The sequence below is a fragment of the Eurosta solidaginis genome, chromosome 4 (genome assembly GCF_040869045.1).
Source record: "Eurosta solidaginis isolate ZX-2024a chromosome 4, ASM4086904v1, whole genome shotgun sequence".
NCBI lineage: Eukaryota > Metazoa > Arthropoda > Insecta > Diptera > Tephritidae > Eurosta > Eurosta solidaginis.
The window spans coordinates 249,160,230-249,175,366 of NC_090322.1; the positions used below are offsets into that span (position 1 = coordinate 249,160,230).

At 36.9% G+C, this 15,137-nt stretch overlaps 1 protein-coding gene and 1 long non-coding RNA gene across 2 annotated transcripts in view; one reads left to right on the top strand and one right to left on the bottom strand.

Annotated features, from left to right (window-relative positions):
* The window catches only part of LOC137251273 (mitogen-activated protein kinase kinase kinase 7-like), a 61,529-nt gene extending 54,632 nt beyond the window's left edge, over nt 1-6,897 (top strand). Inside the window, exons 8-9 of the mRNA XM_067785585.1 lie at nt 2,108-2,466; nt 4,119-6,897. Of these exons, the coding sequence (XP_067641686.1) occupies nt 2,108-2,466; nt 4,119-4,307 (548 nt within the window). The 3' untranslated portion in view covers nt 4,308-6,897. The remainder of the gene's footprint in view (nt 1-2,107; nt 2,467-4,118) is intronic.
* A 1,398-nt stretch (nt 6,898-8,295) lies between these two features.
* Nucleotides 8,296-11,396, bottom strand: LOC137251274 (uncharacterized). Its single transcript, XR_010953198.1, has 3 exons — nt 11,183-11,396; nt 10,940-11,126; nt 8,296-10,394 (listed from the first exon to the last, which is right to left on the bottom strand). It is a non-coding gene; the product is annotated as an uncharacterized lncRNA (long non-coding RNA).
* Nucleotides 11,397-15,137: the final 3,741 nt, after the last annotated feature.

Consider the following 15,137-nt stretch of genomic DNA (forward strand, 5'->3'; position numbering starts at 1 on the left):
GCTAGATAATGACTATCATAGAGTTATCGGTATGTTATCGGCTTGTTTATATACATATTATAACATCACGGTCGTCCGTTTCTTACTGGCTTCTTTTCGGCTTGTTATCGATGAGTTGCAGATGTGTCATTAAATTTATGTATATTGGAGTTTTATCTGTGTCTGCTTTATAATAAATTGTTGAGTCGCCGATAACAAATCGCTAACACGCCGATAGCAAGTTGGTGACACTCCGACAAGAAATCGACAACTTTTCAATATCAAATTGATAACTTTTTGATAACATATCGATAAGTTTTTCATAACAAGTCGTTAAAACGTCGATAACAAGTTTTAAAAGCAATGATAAAGAATCGATAACTTTTCTATAGTACTTGAATAGCATACCGACAATTTTTGGAAGAATAAACGGAAACTTTGAGATATGAAATCGATATCATTTTGTTAACATATCGATAGCTTTTTGATAGATTAACGATATCTTTAAGAAAAATAATCGATAAATTTTCAAAATATAGGTGATAACTTTTAAAAATCAAATCGTTTATTTTTCGAAAAAGAACCGGTAACTCTTAGAAAAAAACTGGTTGTTCAATAAGCTTTGCTATAGATAGCAAACGTATGACACTTCGATAATAAATCGATAACACGTCTTTATCTCGTCGACACACCTATTCATCTACAGCAAACTTATAACTCCTCCATAAGAAATGAATAACACGCCCGGCTTAGGTTTCGAGTTCTAGTTTTTCCTCCCGACTTAATTAACACTAACAAATTAACCTTCGGCCATAAGTAAAGAAAATGGAACCTCTCTTCGATTTTGGACTGTAGTACTCATACAGCAGCCTTCAACGGAACCCACTCTACAAAGGATATCAAGATATATGGACGTTGTTATGTCCTAAATTTTGTTTACCTGCCTAATTTGAAGCAACTTTCAAGAAGTTTTCATCTGCTGTTCTACCTCTTCTGCTCCCGCTCCTCTCTATTGCAACTCTATCCCTTTTAACCGCCTCTGTTACTCTCTATCTCCCATTAATTTCACCTCGTCTGCCTCTTCTCCGCTCACTCTTTCCCTTCCTCTCATCTATATAAACAGGTATCATAAATGTTTTTTTTATTGCTATAAAGCTTTTCTGAAAATTTGAACAAAATAGATGGTGTGGTTTTGGAGTCCATAAGCTACATAGATACACACATCCTTTAACATATTGTAACGAATTTAGGGAAATTCCGCTTATTCCAAACTTTCTGCTAACGTTCGAATCGCTAACCTGTTGAATAAATAACTCCAATATTCAGTAATGCAAAATGGTCTTTATTAGACTACTTTGAGAGTACTTCGCAACTAATTGCGTGTTTAAATCAAACTGATGACTGACTACTCAGCTTGTGCTTCTTTTATACTCTCTGTTGCCTTGTCCGCATATTTCTCCAAATGTCTAGACGTTTCTTCTTCTAGAATCTCCTACTTGGTTACCAGCTATATGCGTTGTATTTGTAGTTTATAGCCTCTCGCATAGCCATATGCGTGTTTATATGTGAGTACTACTTCGGCTGATGATTACATGTGTTTATGAGTATCTCTCCGTTGCCTTGTATGTATGTGTGTAGATGATGATTGACTTGTTTACGTACATACGAGTGGCTGCTTAGTATCGGCTTAGTGATGGTAGTATCGCTTAGTGATACTAAAATTCGTCACAATATGTATATGTATGTACCACCGACCGTGCAGATTTTCTTCTGACTTCATGCATTTACAAATTTTCCATACATTCTGCTCTCTTCCTTCCTCTTTCCTCTCATTCTTCTTCAACTCCGGGCCAACTCCCGCCATTTCTTCCCTCTTCCCTACATTTTTTAATTCGCACTTTGTCTTCTTCCGCCCTACCCATTTCTACTGTTTACCAATTTTCTGATATTGGTAAGCCCTTGATATTTTTAAACTTTTTTAGCCTTTACCCGTCTTTAAAAGACTCCAGCGGGTGTTTTAAATTTGATCGTTTTCGGATAATCCGCTTTGGACGCCGTATAATCTATATCTACATACATATATAATTTAAATGCAATTCATAATTTTTTATTTTTCACCTCTTTGCAGCAAAAAGTGATGGCAAAGAAGGACTCACTGTTACCGAAACTAAACCAATGATGCCCAACCGCGCAATGGATCAAAGAGATTTTCGTGTTCGTGCACACGATGAAGTAGATGATAATGATGATACAGACGATCCATCATTGGCCGAAATGCTAGATCCTGAACTACAGCCCGAACAGCCAATACCCGATAATGAAGAATCACAAGCAATTTATAGAGAACACAGACGTTTGGCTAAAGAATATTTACGAGTTGATACGAAGCTCTATTATGCGCAGGATTTCAAAGAGAAAATTTTAATACAATTAGAACCAGAAGAGCGACAAAAGAAACAAGAAACGTTAAGAAAAATTAATGAAAAGGTAGGCATAGAAAATTGGTAACAGACGTTATGTTGAGGGAGTTTCGGTAAAATTTTTGTTTGGTCCATGTAAATTGGTTTTTAATAGTAACATGGTCATGTGACTGCCGATTTTAAAGATCAATGTCATTATTTTGGTATTGAGAAGCTCGCATCCTCATAGCTTGTTTTCAGAAATCGCAAGTTCTCTAACCGATATTTTTAATCAAAACATTATTAAATAAACACTCCTTAAATAAATGTTAATAGCCGATACTGCTGGTTTCGGTTTCTCACATAAACCGGTCAGTAAATGAGAACAGCCGATTAAAGGAAAAATATGAATCACGCTATGTTAATACGTGCACATACATACATATGTTAGCTTACAGTTGCTGCTACAACAACAACAACAGCGAATAATAATAATAGATAAAGAAAGAAGAAGAAGATAAAAGATAGAGCAAAAAAGAATCAATCTTTATCGAAAAATTTCGACTAGTTATAGGAAAGTTATCATTTTTTTACAGAAAAAATATCGCTTTGCCATAGAAAATGTATCTCGACATCGATTTTTTTATTGAAAGTACATCGATTTGTTATCGAAAAGCTGCCGAAAATACCCCGATTTCGAAACTGAACCGATAGCTTTTCTCAAACAATTCGATATTTTTCGGAAAATAAATCGATAACTTTTCGATAACAAATCGAAATTATCCTTGAACAGTCCAGAAATGATATATGTAAAATGGGTTCCAGAAATAGTCCATGCATTTTCCCAAAAATATGATTGGGACATAGTATGGTGTTTCTGGTTTAATTTTTGAGGAATACCCTTGTTATCGATGTTGATGGTTCTTTGCCGGATGCAGATCCAGTACGTCCCGGTACCAAGCCCGACCATCTCGGGAACGGTTTGTTATTACCACATGCAGGGCCGCAGAGAGCAGAGCCGGGCCCCTGGAACAGTTCGCGTTTACGTTTTGACTAAGAGACTTATTTTTTGTGGTATATGTTTGTAATTTTTGCGTTTTCTTAATTTTTATGAAATTTTCACGATTTTTAGGTTAAGGCACCAATAACTGATGCCATTTTGATATGGATAAGTAAAAATATGGTTATGACTATGGCGTTATGACTATGTCAACTTTAACTCGGGCTTTATTCTAACCCCCTAACCCTTATAATAACCTAATGTTAAGTGTACACTATATTAATTCTAACAGAGCAGAAGAGAGATTTACCACTGCCGAAACCTCGCAAAATAACAGTTAAAAAAACTTTAGGCACGATCTCAGTGTTGGTGAGAAAATATTTGAAAATAAAAACTATTCACTGAGAAACACCACAAAAATTCAAAAATAAACATATCTCACTGAGAAAGCCTTTTTGATCTTGTATATCAGTTGTTATCCGTTATATACCGAATAGAGTTTTGTGGTTAACCGTTAAATACAATCTCTGGTTTTTTGTGCTCAACGAAATGTAGCGCCTTAAAATATGCTTCTCATCTCACTTAACTATGAACAAACGACTGCAGGACTAAAAAAGAAAATAAAAGAAATTATAAAGCTTCTGAAGGCCAAAATAATAACATTTTATTATTTTTCGGTGGATTGACCCAGTCTGCTGCATAATTTACTTCAATTAAATTTGTTTGTTTTATTTTTGCAGCAAGAACTTTTGGAACTTTTCAACAATTTGAAACAGCAACGTGAAAATTTACTTGCCGAGCAAGCACGAACCGCGAGGCCGAATGATTGTGGTGATGTCAATGCACAGCAGCAACAGCAACAACAACAACAGGAAGCACTCGCCGATGATGGTTGGGTGGTTATACAACCGAACCAGCAAAACACGTAGCTTTTGAGTGCTAGGCAATATTAGATTATACTAAAATATTTATTTTAAAGCTCTATTCGCATAATTTTAAGTGTACTTCATAATGTTTATACCCAGTGGTGGAAGCTTATAATGTATTATAATTTCTTTCAACTATGTCCACGTATCGGATATATTTGAAAGTCACAAAGCAATCTAAGGTCGCTTAGAATTTAATCAAATTGGGCTTGAGAGTTGCGCTGTGGCCTTAAATTCATTAATACCTCGACCGATGAGCATAAGTAATCAATCTATAAGAAAATGTTATAAATTTTCCAAGTGGCGCCAAATGTCGATTCAGATTTGGTTCTCTGATGGCAAAGTCGAAATTGACTACCCACATAGCATTTTATGAAATTATTGAACAGAATCAAATTTTTTTTTGGGTCTTCTACGTAATTAAAACAATTAAATATGCGCTTATGTATCGATCATACAAGAGACTTTGGGTAGAAAATGGTAGCCTGAACTCGACTTTTCTTGACGAGCCTTTTATAACTTCCAAGTCTGGTAAATTTTTGGATCTGCTCGAATTCTTTTATAATCACTTTGCAATCATGCGGGGGAAACATTTTCAACTCTTCTTCTAACCGCGGAAACGACTACCCACTTTTCGCCATCAAAAGGCGATGGATTTGTTAAAAAATAATCTTCTAAAAGCAATGTGGGTTATTTGTATTGCTTTACTAAGCAAGTCAAGCTAAGAATGCCAAAATTTCGAGAACAATCTGATTTTAAGACAAGTTTTACTTGCTTTACCAATCAAAAGTCTATTCTGAGTCTTTGTTTTATAAGTTAAATCAGGATTTCTATAAATGTGGGTATGGATCTACATTATGGCGACTGAGTGTATGTATGTGTATGTATTTTACTTTAAATTGAGACGTTGTCTATGTTATTTTTATTGTAAAACGTTGCATTAATTTATATAGCAAATAAGTTGAAAGGTGCTTTACCTTTTCATAACAACAGCATCACATATTTCGATCGTATATTTTTCACATATTTTATAAAATTAGCTTTCATTATAAGTTTTTATAAAAAACCAAGCCAATTGCCGCAAACATATCCGTACCATCTGAAAAAACCGGTACCGATCCGTATACGTAACCTTATTCATTAAGGGCCAATTAATGGTAACTTATCCATAACCAGATAAAACAGCTGATCGAACCAACCTTATGGAAATCAATGTAATCGATTAATGGTGCCATACCATAACGCTAAAGCCATAACCATACCATAGCCATAGGTTTTTCGCCATATTCATAACCTACAAATATTTGAGTTGGTGAATTTACTAACTTTTTGTATATTTTATTTATTGTTTTGGATACGTTTTGACTAAGAGACTTATTGTTTGTGGAATATATTTGTAATTTTTTGCGTTTTCCTCATTTTTATGAAAATGTCAGCTGTTTAATGTTATGGCACCATTAATCGATCACAATGGAGATGGTTATAGATATGGGTAAGGTTACGACTATGTCGTTAGGGTTAAGGAAGTTTAACTGGCCTTTTATTCGTATCAAAAAGTTACATGCATGCAAACATACCAGTGAAGCTAATATAATTTACTTATTTAATTTGCGCTTAACCGTTTAAACGGTTAAAGCTGTGAAACAAGTCGCGCCAGTCTCTTCTTCGCTCTGCTAACTGGCGCCAAACGGTCACACCAAAAGAATTTAAATCGTTTTCCACCTGGTCTTTGAGCAGAGTGGGGGCTCCCCTCTTCCTCTACTACTAAAAATACTTAACATTGGCCTAGCCGCTGCGTTTTAATTCGCTGGACTATGTTGATGTCTGCGTAAAGCTCGTACAGCTCCTCATTAATCCTCTTCGGTACTCGCCGTCACCAACGCGTAGTGGTCCGTAAATCTTCCGAAAAAAATTTTCTCTCGAATACTCCCAGAGGCGCTTCGTCTGGTGTTTTCATGGTGCATGCTTCTACTACGATAAGTGACTTGTAGAACATGATTTTCGAAGCTAATATAAGCATATTAATAAAACGCTGTTAACATTCTAATTGAAATCAAATTAATTATAGTCTCAAAATTTATAGAAAATTCAGAAAAGATTAAAAAAGTCTTAAAAAATTTCTAGCCTGCTGGATATTAATTACAGCTTGTCTCTTTCGTTAAAAAGAGTAATATATAGATTCGTCTAAAAAAATATATACATGTATACTAGAGCGGGTCAGATTTTTTTTCCATCAGGAGTATAGCAAAAACGTAATCTACACATGATTCTAAGAAAAATTGTTAAAGACATCATAGCTGTAAGTCCGATTTCGAATCCCCGACTTTTGCAAAATAGATATTTTGTCATATGAATGGAGGGTTTGGCCAAAAAATTTTCATATCTTCTGACAGAATTATAGGAAAAATATCATATTGAGCTTACTTTAAAGGTATTTTACGTAGATTTCAGAATATGTATTAATATTTATTTATTTATTTGAATTAGTCTACGAACATGAAACATTTTCTTACATACTATCTATATATATAAAAATGAATTGCTGTTCGTTAGTCTCGCTAAAACTCGAGAACGGCTGAACGGATTTATCTTATCTTGGTCTTGAATTATTCGTGGAGGTCTAGGGAAGGTTTAAAAGGTGAGAAAAATTCGAATACTTGCCGGGAAATCTATATATATAAAAATGAATGTTTGTATGTATGTCATCGATTAACTCAAAAACTACTGGACCGATTATTATGAAAATTGGTATATATATGTATTTTTCCACAGGGAAGGTTTATATAATGAGTACTTAGATACCGGGTGACTAGGGTCTCGAGATATGGGCCAAAACATGGACCCGGGTAACTCCAGGAAGTGTTTCTACAATATGGGTATCAAATGGAAGCTGTGTATGAGTACTTTGACACTGGGTATTTTTCGTACCCCTGGGTGACTAGGGTCTCGAGATATAGGCCAAAACATGGACCCGGGCACCCCTAAAACGTGTTTATACAATATGGATATCAAATGAAAGCTGTTGATGAGTGCTTTAGTACAGGGTAGTTTTCATACCTATTGGTAACTAGGGTCTCGAGATATAGGCCAAAACGTGGACCCGGATACCCCTAGAATGTGTTTATACAATATGGATATCAAATGAAAGCTGCTGATGATTGCTTTAGTACAGGGTAGTTTTCATACATATTGGTAACTAGGGTCTCGAGATATAGGCCAAAACGTGGACCCGGGTACCCCTAGAATGTGTTTATACAATATGGATATCAAATGAAAGCTGCTGATGAGTGCTTTAGTACAGGGTAGTTTTCATACCTATTGGTAACTAGGGTCTCGAGATATAGGCCAAAACGTGGACCCGGATACCCCTAGAATGTGTTTATACAATATGGATATCAAATGAAAGCTGCTGATGATTGCTTTAGTACAGGGTAGTTTTCATACCTATTGGTAACTAGGGTCTCGAGATATAGGCCAAAACGTGGACACGGATACCTCGAGACAATGTTTATACAATATGGATATCAAAGGAAAACTGTTGATGAGTGCTTTACTACAGGGTAGTTTTCATACCTACTGGTGACTAGGGTCTCGAGATATAGGCCAAAACGTGGACCCGGATACCCCTAGAATGTGTGTATTTTGGATATCAAATGAAAGCTGTTGCTGAGAGCTTTTAAGTAATTTTCATTGTGATATTCGATTTAGTCGCATCAACCTGGCAAAACTGATAAATATGCATGCGAATCCTAAATAAAGTCATGTATTAATAATACCCACATACCTATTTACATACGTCCTATTCGATTTGCCTGAAATTTTGTATATAAATTTGCCTATATTAGTATTTACGATGCTTTTTTCCGGGAAGTAGACCAGAGACGGACTGGGACTGGGATTAGGACTGAGACTGAGACTCGGAGTGGGACTGGGACTGGGACTGGAACAAAATACATACCACCCTCTGGGGCTGGCAATAAGATATGAAGAAAAATGAGAAAAACTTGAGAGAAGAGAAAAGAGAGGACACTGAGAAAGAGATAGAATGAGACGAAGATGGAGATAGATGAAGCGAAAAATACGGAGGGAGGAGTGAATACAAAGATTAGGAAAAAGTTTAGAGGGGCAAGGGCAGATTTAGACGGAAAAAGCTTATTAAAACGTATGCAGATATACCAAATTTAGGACAGAACAACGTCTGCCGGGTCTGCTAGTGAGTAAATAAAATTTAGCAAATTAATAGATTATATTAAATTTAAAGTATAAAGAAAATATGATTTCGAGACCGAAAAATCAATATCGATAGAATTAGATATTATATTGAATTCATTAACAGCCCTTGACAAAGGGGCGTTCCGAAGACAGTTTTTCTTAAAGTTTTCGCAATAAAAAATATTTGAATATCGCAGTGTCCTTTGCGGGACATTAAGATAAATGCGATCCCGCAAGTAAGTACAGTCAACAGTTCCTTGTATAATGCCAAAAACAAAAGTTAACGAGAGGGCAGACCTTTTTTCTAAAGATTTAAGATTTATTAACAATGATTGAGCCCTTTAGGAGGGAACTGGTTCCGTGAAGCGAAGGCAAAGCAAAGCGTATTTAAGAAACACTTTTTGAACACGTTCTATCCTGTCTATCCTAAATTGATGACATGGACGCCGGATAAAGACAGCATACTCCAGATAGGGACGTATAAAAGTGGTGTAAAGCTACTTTAATGTATAGGGATTTGAAAACACATAACTATTTCTTCTAAGAAAACCTAGCATAGCATATGACTTCGATAATATAAAATCAATGTGGCTGTTGAAAGAGAGCTTGGAATCATCGTTGGAACGATCGTAGAAGTTGACGAATGTAATAATACTTTGTTGCACTACCCCAAACGGCGGCAGCGTAAGTAATCATCGGTTCTATTACTTGTCGATATATTATTAAGACGTTTTCAGGATGGATGCCCCAAGTTGGTCGAACGAATTTACACAGATTGTTAAAAATTTTTTGTGTTTTGGCTATGATGTACTTCGCATGACTTATGAACTTCAGCTGATCATCTATCACCACACCTAGTAGTTTAATGGCTTTTACCAACGGTATGGTGACGCCGTTCATCAAAAAGTTTGCAGCTCTTGCCTTTTTTGTGAATCCTATAGCTTGCGTTTTAGCTTCGCCGAATGTTAATTTCACGTCCTTTTCCCATTGACTTATTTGGGTTAAGCTTATTTTTGCTAAGCACTCCAACTCAGCGCGTGTTTTTGCACTAACCGTGAGTAGTACATCGTCTGCGAATGCTTGTATTTCACACCCTTGTGGCAGTGGCATCGAGAGCAGGTCATCCAAAATTATGTTCCAATGGGGCCGCATATAGAGCCTTGAACACAGCCCTTGGTCATAGGCTTTGTTGCGGTGGATTCTGCGTAATCGAGCTTTACCGTGCGATCATGGAGGTAGCTCTTGATTAGATTATAAATATTTGAAGGCGTTTTGTATCGAATTAATTGGCTTAACAGCATTGGCCACCAGGCATTATCGAATGCGGCTTTTATGTCTAAAGACACGCAAACCACTTGATATCGCCTACACTTTTTATCCTTATACGCATATTGTCACTTGCGAAGCGAATATATTTGGCGAGTCGAACGTATTGGCGAATTCACATCAAATTTGCATTGTGAGTGGCGAATGAACTTATTCGACTGCAATGTGTCATTGCCATTCAAACAAATTTAATTAGTTCATCCGAATTTGACGTTTCTGTCATCTGTTTTTATTATTTATTTGTGCACAAACAGAAATGTAAAAAACAAGTTTATTAAATAGTAATAAATAAAGTTAAAAATGTTTTATAACGTTGATCTTTTTTCCGTTATTACCCGGATTATTGGTTCCACGCCCGTTATCACCCGGATTATTGGTTCCAAAGAACTGTCCTGTCGGGTTAGCGGCTTCTTGGAGGTTCAGTAGCTCATTCACGGATCTCTCTAGCGCAGATAAACTTCGCTGGGCGTACGGTCCTCCTACAGTGGCTACGGTCTCGCTGCGGTTTGTAGAAACCTTTTTCTTAAGCTTCAACTTATAATCTAACCAAACCTAGGACAAATATATTGGTAAGTATGAACTGACACGCAGCATACAATTCAGTTACTACTAGAGGCCTGCACGGATACGATGGTTCGGGTATATAACTAAGTAACGCTTCTGACAATTATCACGTTGTCAGTTACTTTGGAAACTTGCATCGTGATATCGTACGGTTACTTTTGAAACTAACTGGTTAAGTATCTTATCGGGTATTATCAGAAAAATAGTTGGCGGTGGCTCGGAGCTAGGATCTAACCAAACCTAGGGCCCATCTCTGCACCCTTCACAATGCCAGTAACATACCCGAGTAGATACGTTAGCAGGTAAAGCTGCTTTACTCGAGTCGATTTCCTGGTAAATTTTCTCAAACAAAGTGCCTACTTGTATATGATGGTTGAATAGAGTTGGGAGTCAAAAAAACCATCAGTAATTCGACTCGTGTAAAACAGCCTTAAGTATCAAAAGTAACTCCAGTCAGTAACCGTACGATGCTACTATGCCACGACTCTGCGACGTATACTTTTGTATTATTCGTGCAGGTCTATTCTTCTTACCTTGTTCCACTCGCGCCCGTTACGGATTGGAGGACCTATGGAATTAAGATCCGTGGCGAAATGGTCCCACAATTCTGCCCTGCTCCTCCTGGTCTCTCCAAAATTCCCCATGCCTCTGGCGACGTCTGGATTATTTTCCATCAGCTCGACCAGCTTTTGGAATTGCTGCGGCGTTGTTCTTCTCATTCTGAAAACTTCATTTATTCAAACCAATAACTCAATTTAATTTAATGAATTACTCACTTTTATTTATTTATTCAATTTATTTACTTTTTTCAATTAAACAACATTCAAATAAATGCCAATGCGTCCTTTTCTATTTTCAAGCGCGAACAAAATAAGCATTCGACAAATTTTGACAGATTTGGCGAAGCGAATTTGATTTTTTCGCTTGTGGCAATTCGACAAATTCATCTTCGTCACTCATTCGACTTTTTTTTGTGAATTCGCTAGCGATTCGCATCTCGCAATTCGAGACCGCGAAATTCGACAAAATTTTCATTCGCTTCGCAAGTGACAATATGCGTATTAATATTTTGTACTGCATTGTAGAGTTTGTTTCTTAAACCCTGATACTTAAATACTGATTGGACGACCACAATTTGTTGTTTTCAGCATGATACGCCAAGCGCTGGGTAAATAGTTTTTCCAAAACTTTTCCGAATACAGGTAGCAGACCTATTGGACGGTATGATGATAAACTGTCAGCTTCTTTGTTCGTTTTTGGCAAGATTTTTACGTAGGCTTCTTTCCAGGCCTTGGGGAAATGTCCTATTCTTAAGCATGCGTTGTATATACTTGTTATAAGCCTTGTGTAGTCCTTCATTACCTCCATGCAAATATCAGATGTAATATTATCTAGACCCGGAGCCTTGTTGGGATTTATAGAGTTTAGGGCTTCAAAAACTTCATCTTGTGTGAAATCTGGATCATTCGGAGTGCCTAAAATCTGCTCAGCTTGATTTCGAATATTTTGATGCCGTGCTGAAGAATCTTCACTATCTTCGGGATAAAAGTGGCGCAATAGTGATTCAGCTGTTTCGCTGCTTGTTTCAGTAAATTTACCATCTTTGTGCAGAGTTATCGGTGGGCGTTTAGTAGGTGCATCTTTTATGATACGATTTGTAACCGTCCATACATCTTCTTTACCCTGATAATTACAGAATTCTCTAAAAGCTCTCACTGATGCTTCTTTTAAGGCTTTAGCGTAGTTGCGTTTTGCTTCCGCATGGAGCAGTGCAACTGCGTTTACTGGTCTGTGGTTCTTGCTTAACCAGTTAAGTTTGTGGTGAAGTTTAATACAGCTTTCTTTGAGGGCTTGTAGATCTTGATTCCACCAGGGATTACACGGTTTTCCACCTTTCTTTATTTTCATCGATTCGTTACAAGCATCGCGTATACTGCTTGTAAGACTACTGACTGCATTATCAATTTCTAGTGAGGTGCAATTATTAAAGTTTATGTTTAGTATTTTGGACTTTTGTACGTTTTTATGTAGGCGTTCATGAAAAATGTCCCACTTGGCGGTTTTGTTATTAAACAAAAAGGTAGATGTTCGTTTGGATGATTTTAGTTCTTCACTCTTCTCCAGCTTAAAAGTTATCGAGTTATGGTCAGAGCTCTGAACTGCTTCAATGTTTACTTGCCAATCTTTTATATAATTTATAATGTTGTCTGACGCCATTGTAATGTCAACGATAGACGTCGCCGACCAACCGTGCCGTATAGCTGTGAAAGTAGGTGTTGTACCCTCGTTACAAATTATCATATCGTTAGTAGCTGCAATGTTCGCAACTGCCGCTCCTCGAGCGTTTTCAGATTTCGAGCCCCAGGAAGGATGTCAGCCATTAAGATCTCCACCTATTATACGTAAAGAGGAAGATGTTGATAACATAAAATGATTTATTGCACTTAGAGTATCGTACTCATCAACTAAAGGCTCTACGTATGCATTGCCGACGTATAATAGACGCTGACCAATACGAACTTTTACTACACTTAAATTTGGAGTGGACAGTCGAGTAATACCTAGTGGTGCCGCCACGTTTTCTTTTACCAATATACATGATTTTGTTCTTCTATTCTCTGCTGGGAACTGATATATCTGAACGCCATTTGTTGTACGAACATTGTTATCTTTATCAACTGGTGGTTCGCTGATTAATGCTATATCTATTGATTTTGAAGTAATATATTGGACTAGTTCGTTGTAGGCGGTATGACAATGATTTACATTGACTTGTATAAATTTCAGAGGCTTAGGGCCCATAATTGGTGCGAGCACTAATACGTTGGGATACTGCCTGGATTTGGGGGCAGAATTTTATGCTCGTTGCTGAGTGATGATTATCTACCTTTGTTTCAGACTTTTCATTGCGGGCTGCACAGTTGAAGCATTTCAACTTTGTATTGTCGTTTTTGTAGGGACAATGGGCAAATGTATGCTCTTTGCTAGCGCATTGAGAACATGGTGTGATTTGCGAATCGCATTTTGTTTTAGTGTGACCAAACTGAAGGCATCGGAAGCATTGTACGAAGCCGCTGTAGTCTGATACATGGACTCTTTGGTGATCTACATTTAATCGTTCTGCTTTAATCATTGCATTATGAAGCTGGGGGGAAACTTCAAGCACGGCATTGTACAGAAATTCTGGGTTTCGTTTGTTGCGTTTTATAAATCGCAACTTCATGTCTATATCTTTCTTCATACTAGCACATATACTTGGATTTTGATTTTTCACTAAAGTTATCAGTTCATCTGAGGTGATTGACTTTGATATTCCTTTTGCTATAACAAGTGGTTGGCGGTTTCTTGCGTGTTCAGCTATAAGCGTAGTTACGTTGGATATTTTATTCATTGTGACTTCGCGCTGGTCTTGATTATCAAACTCAATGCGAACTTTGTTGTTTGATACCGGAGTAATTCTTGCTGGAGCAAAGTTGGTGTCTTTAAATGAAACATTGGATCGAAATGTTTTTAGTATCTGGGAGTGGTTATCTTGGCTTCCTTGCGAAGCGCTGATTACAATTGCAGTCTTAGATGCTACAACCCCAGTTTTAATTACGTTGGCATATGTATATGAGTCAGTTTGAGCTTCCATAGATTCTTTGAATGAAGCAAGCTCTTCTCGAATCGTTTTACGAATATCTTCCGAATTTTGGTTACTTTTGATATTCAATGACTCGATTACTGGAATAAGAGCTATCAATTTCGATGTTTGGTCGATTATCCCAGTTTTTATTTCCCTTTTCACATTTCCAGAACCTTTCAATAAGCGGTTTATTTCACGTGATATCATGTTTATTGCATTTACGATATTAACCGTAGAGTCCATTTCGCAGCTTTTTGTCAATGCTAGTATCCGTGCAACTGCCCTTTAAAAATCGTGATGTGCAGGGTCTAGTCTTTGCTAACTAATGTTTACGTTCCACTAACTGGAGCTTAGCATCAGCTGGCCGCGTAGGTTGCGCGCTTATTCTTATTAAATATTAGCCGTGTTTTTTAACACGCGCGTATACGTTTCGTTTGCGCGTGTTAAAAAACGCCTATCTTCGCTTAGATAATGCTTAGGAGACCCATCTAGCGGCTGTGGTAAAACAACTAGCTACAGCAACAGGGTGTACCGAAAAGCGGAGACGCAACGCTCTGATGGCCATAGGGTATAACATATAGCTGAATCAGTTGCGATGAATTGTGGACACACATATAATACATAGAATTAGTGTACAGGGTGAAACAAAGACACATATTTCAGTTACATCTGAGTATAATGCGTATTGAAATTTAGTAGGACAAAATTTATGCGCAGCAATTTCAGAGGTGTATTTATAGTTTGTCTCTTAGCAGTCAATATAAAGTTTAAGCGTAAACGGATATACGCGTGTTAAAAAACACGGCTATTGTTGTTGTTTTTGTGATCAGCAGATTTTATATTTTTATATTAAATAAATAATTATATTTCTACTTATCTTACTGGAATCCAATTTCACAATGTTCAGAATTTTGTAGTGCCTCTAAATGAGTGAGGAAACAACTTTTAAAGCTTTTAAAACTTGTAAAATTTTTAATTTTTAAACTCTTTCGACGAGCGATCGCAAACACACATCTGTTTAGAGCGAGGGTTGCCAGACATGGATATGGGTATGGTTACGACTATGGCGTTAGGGTTAAGGAAGTTTAATTTGGCTTTTAAGCCAA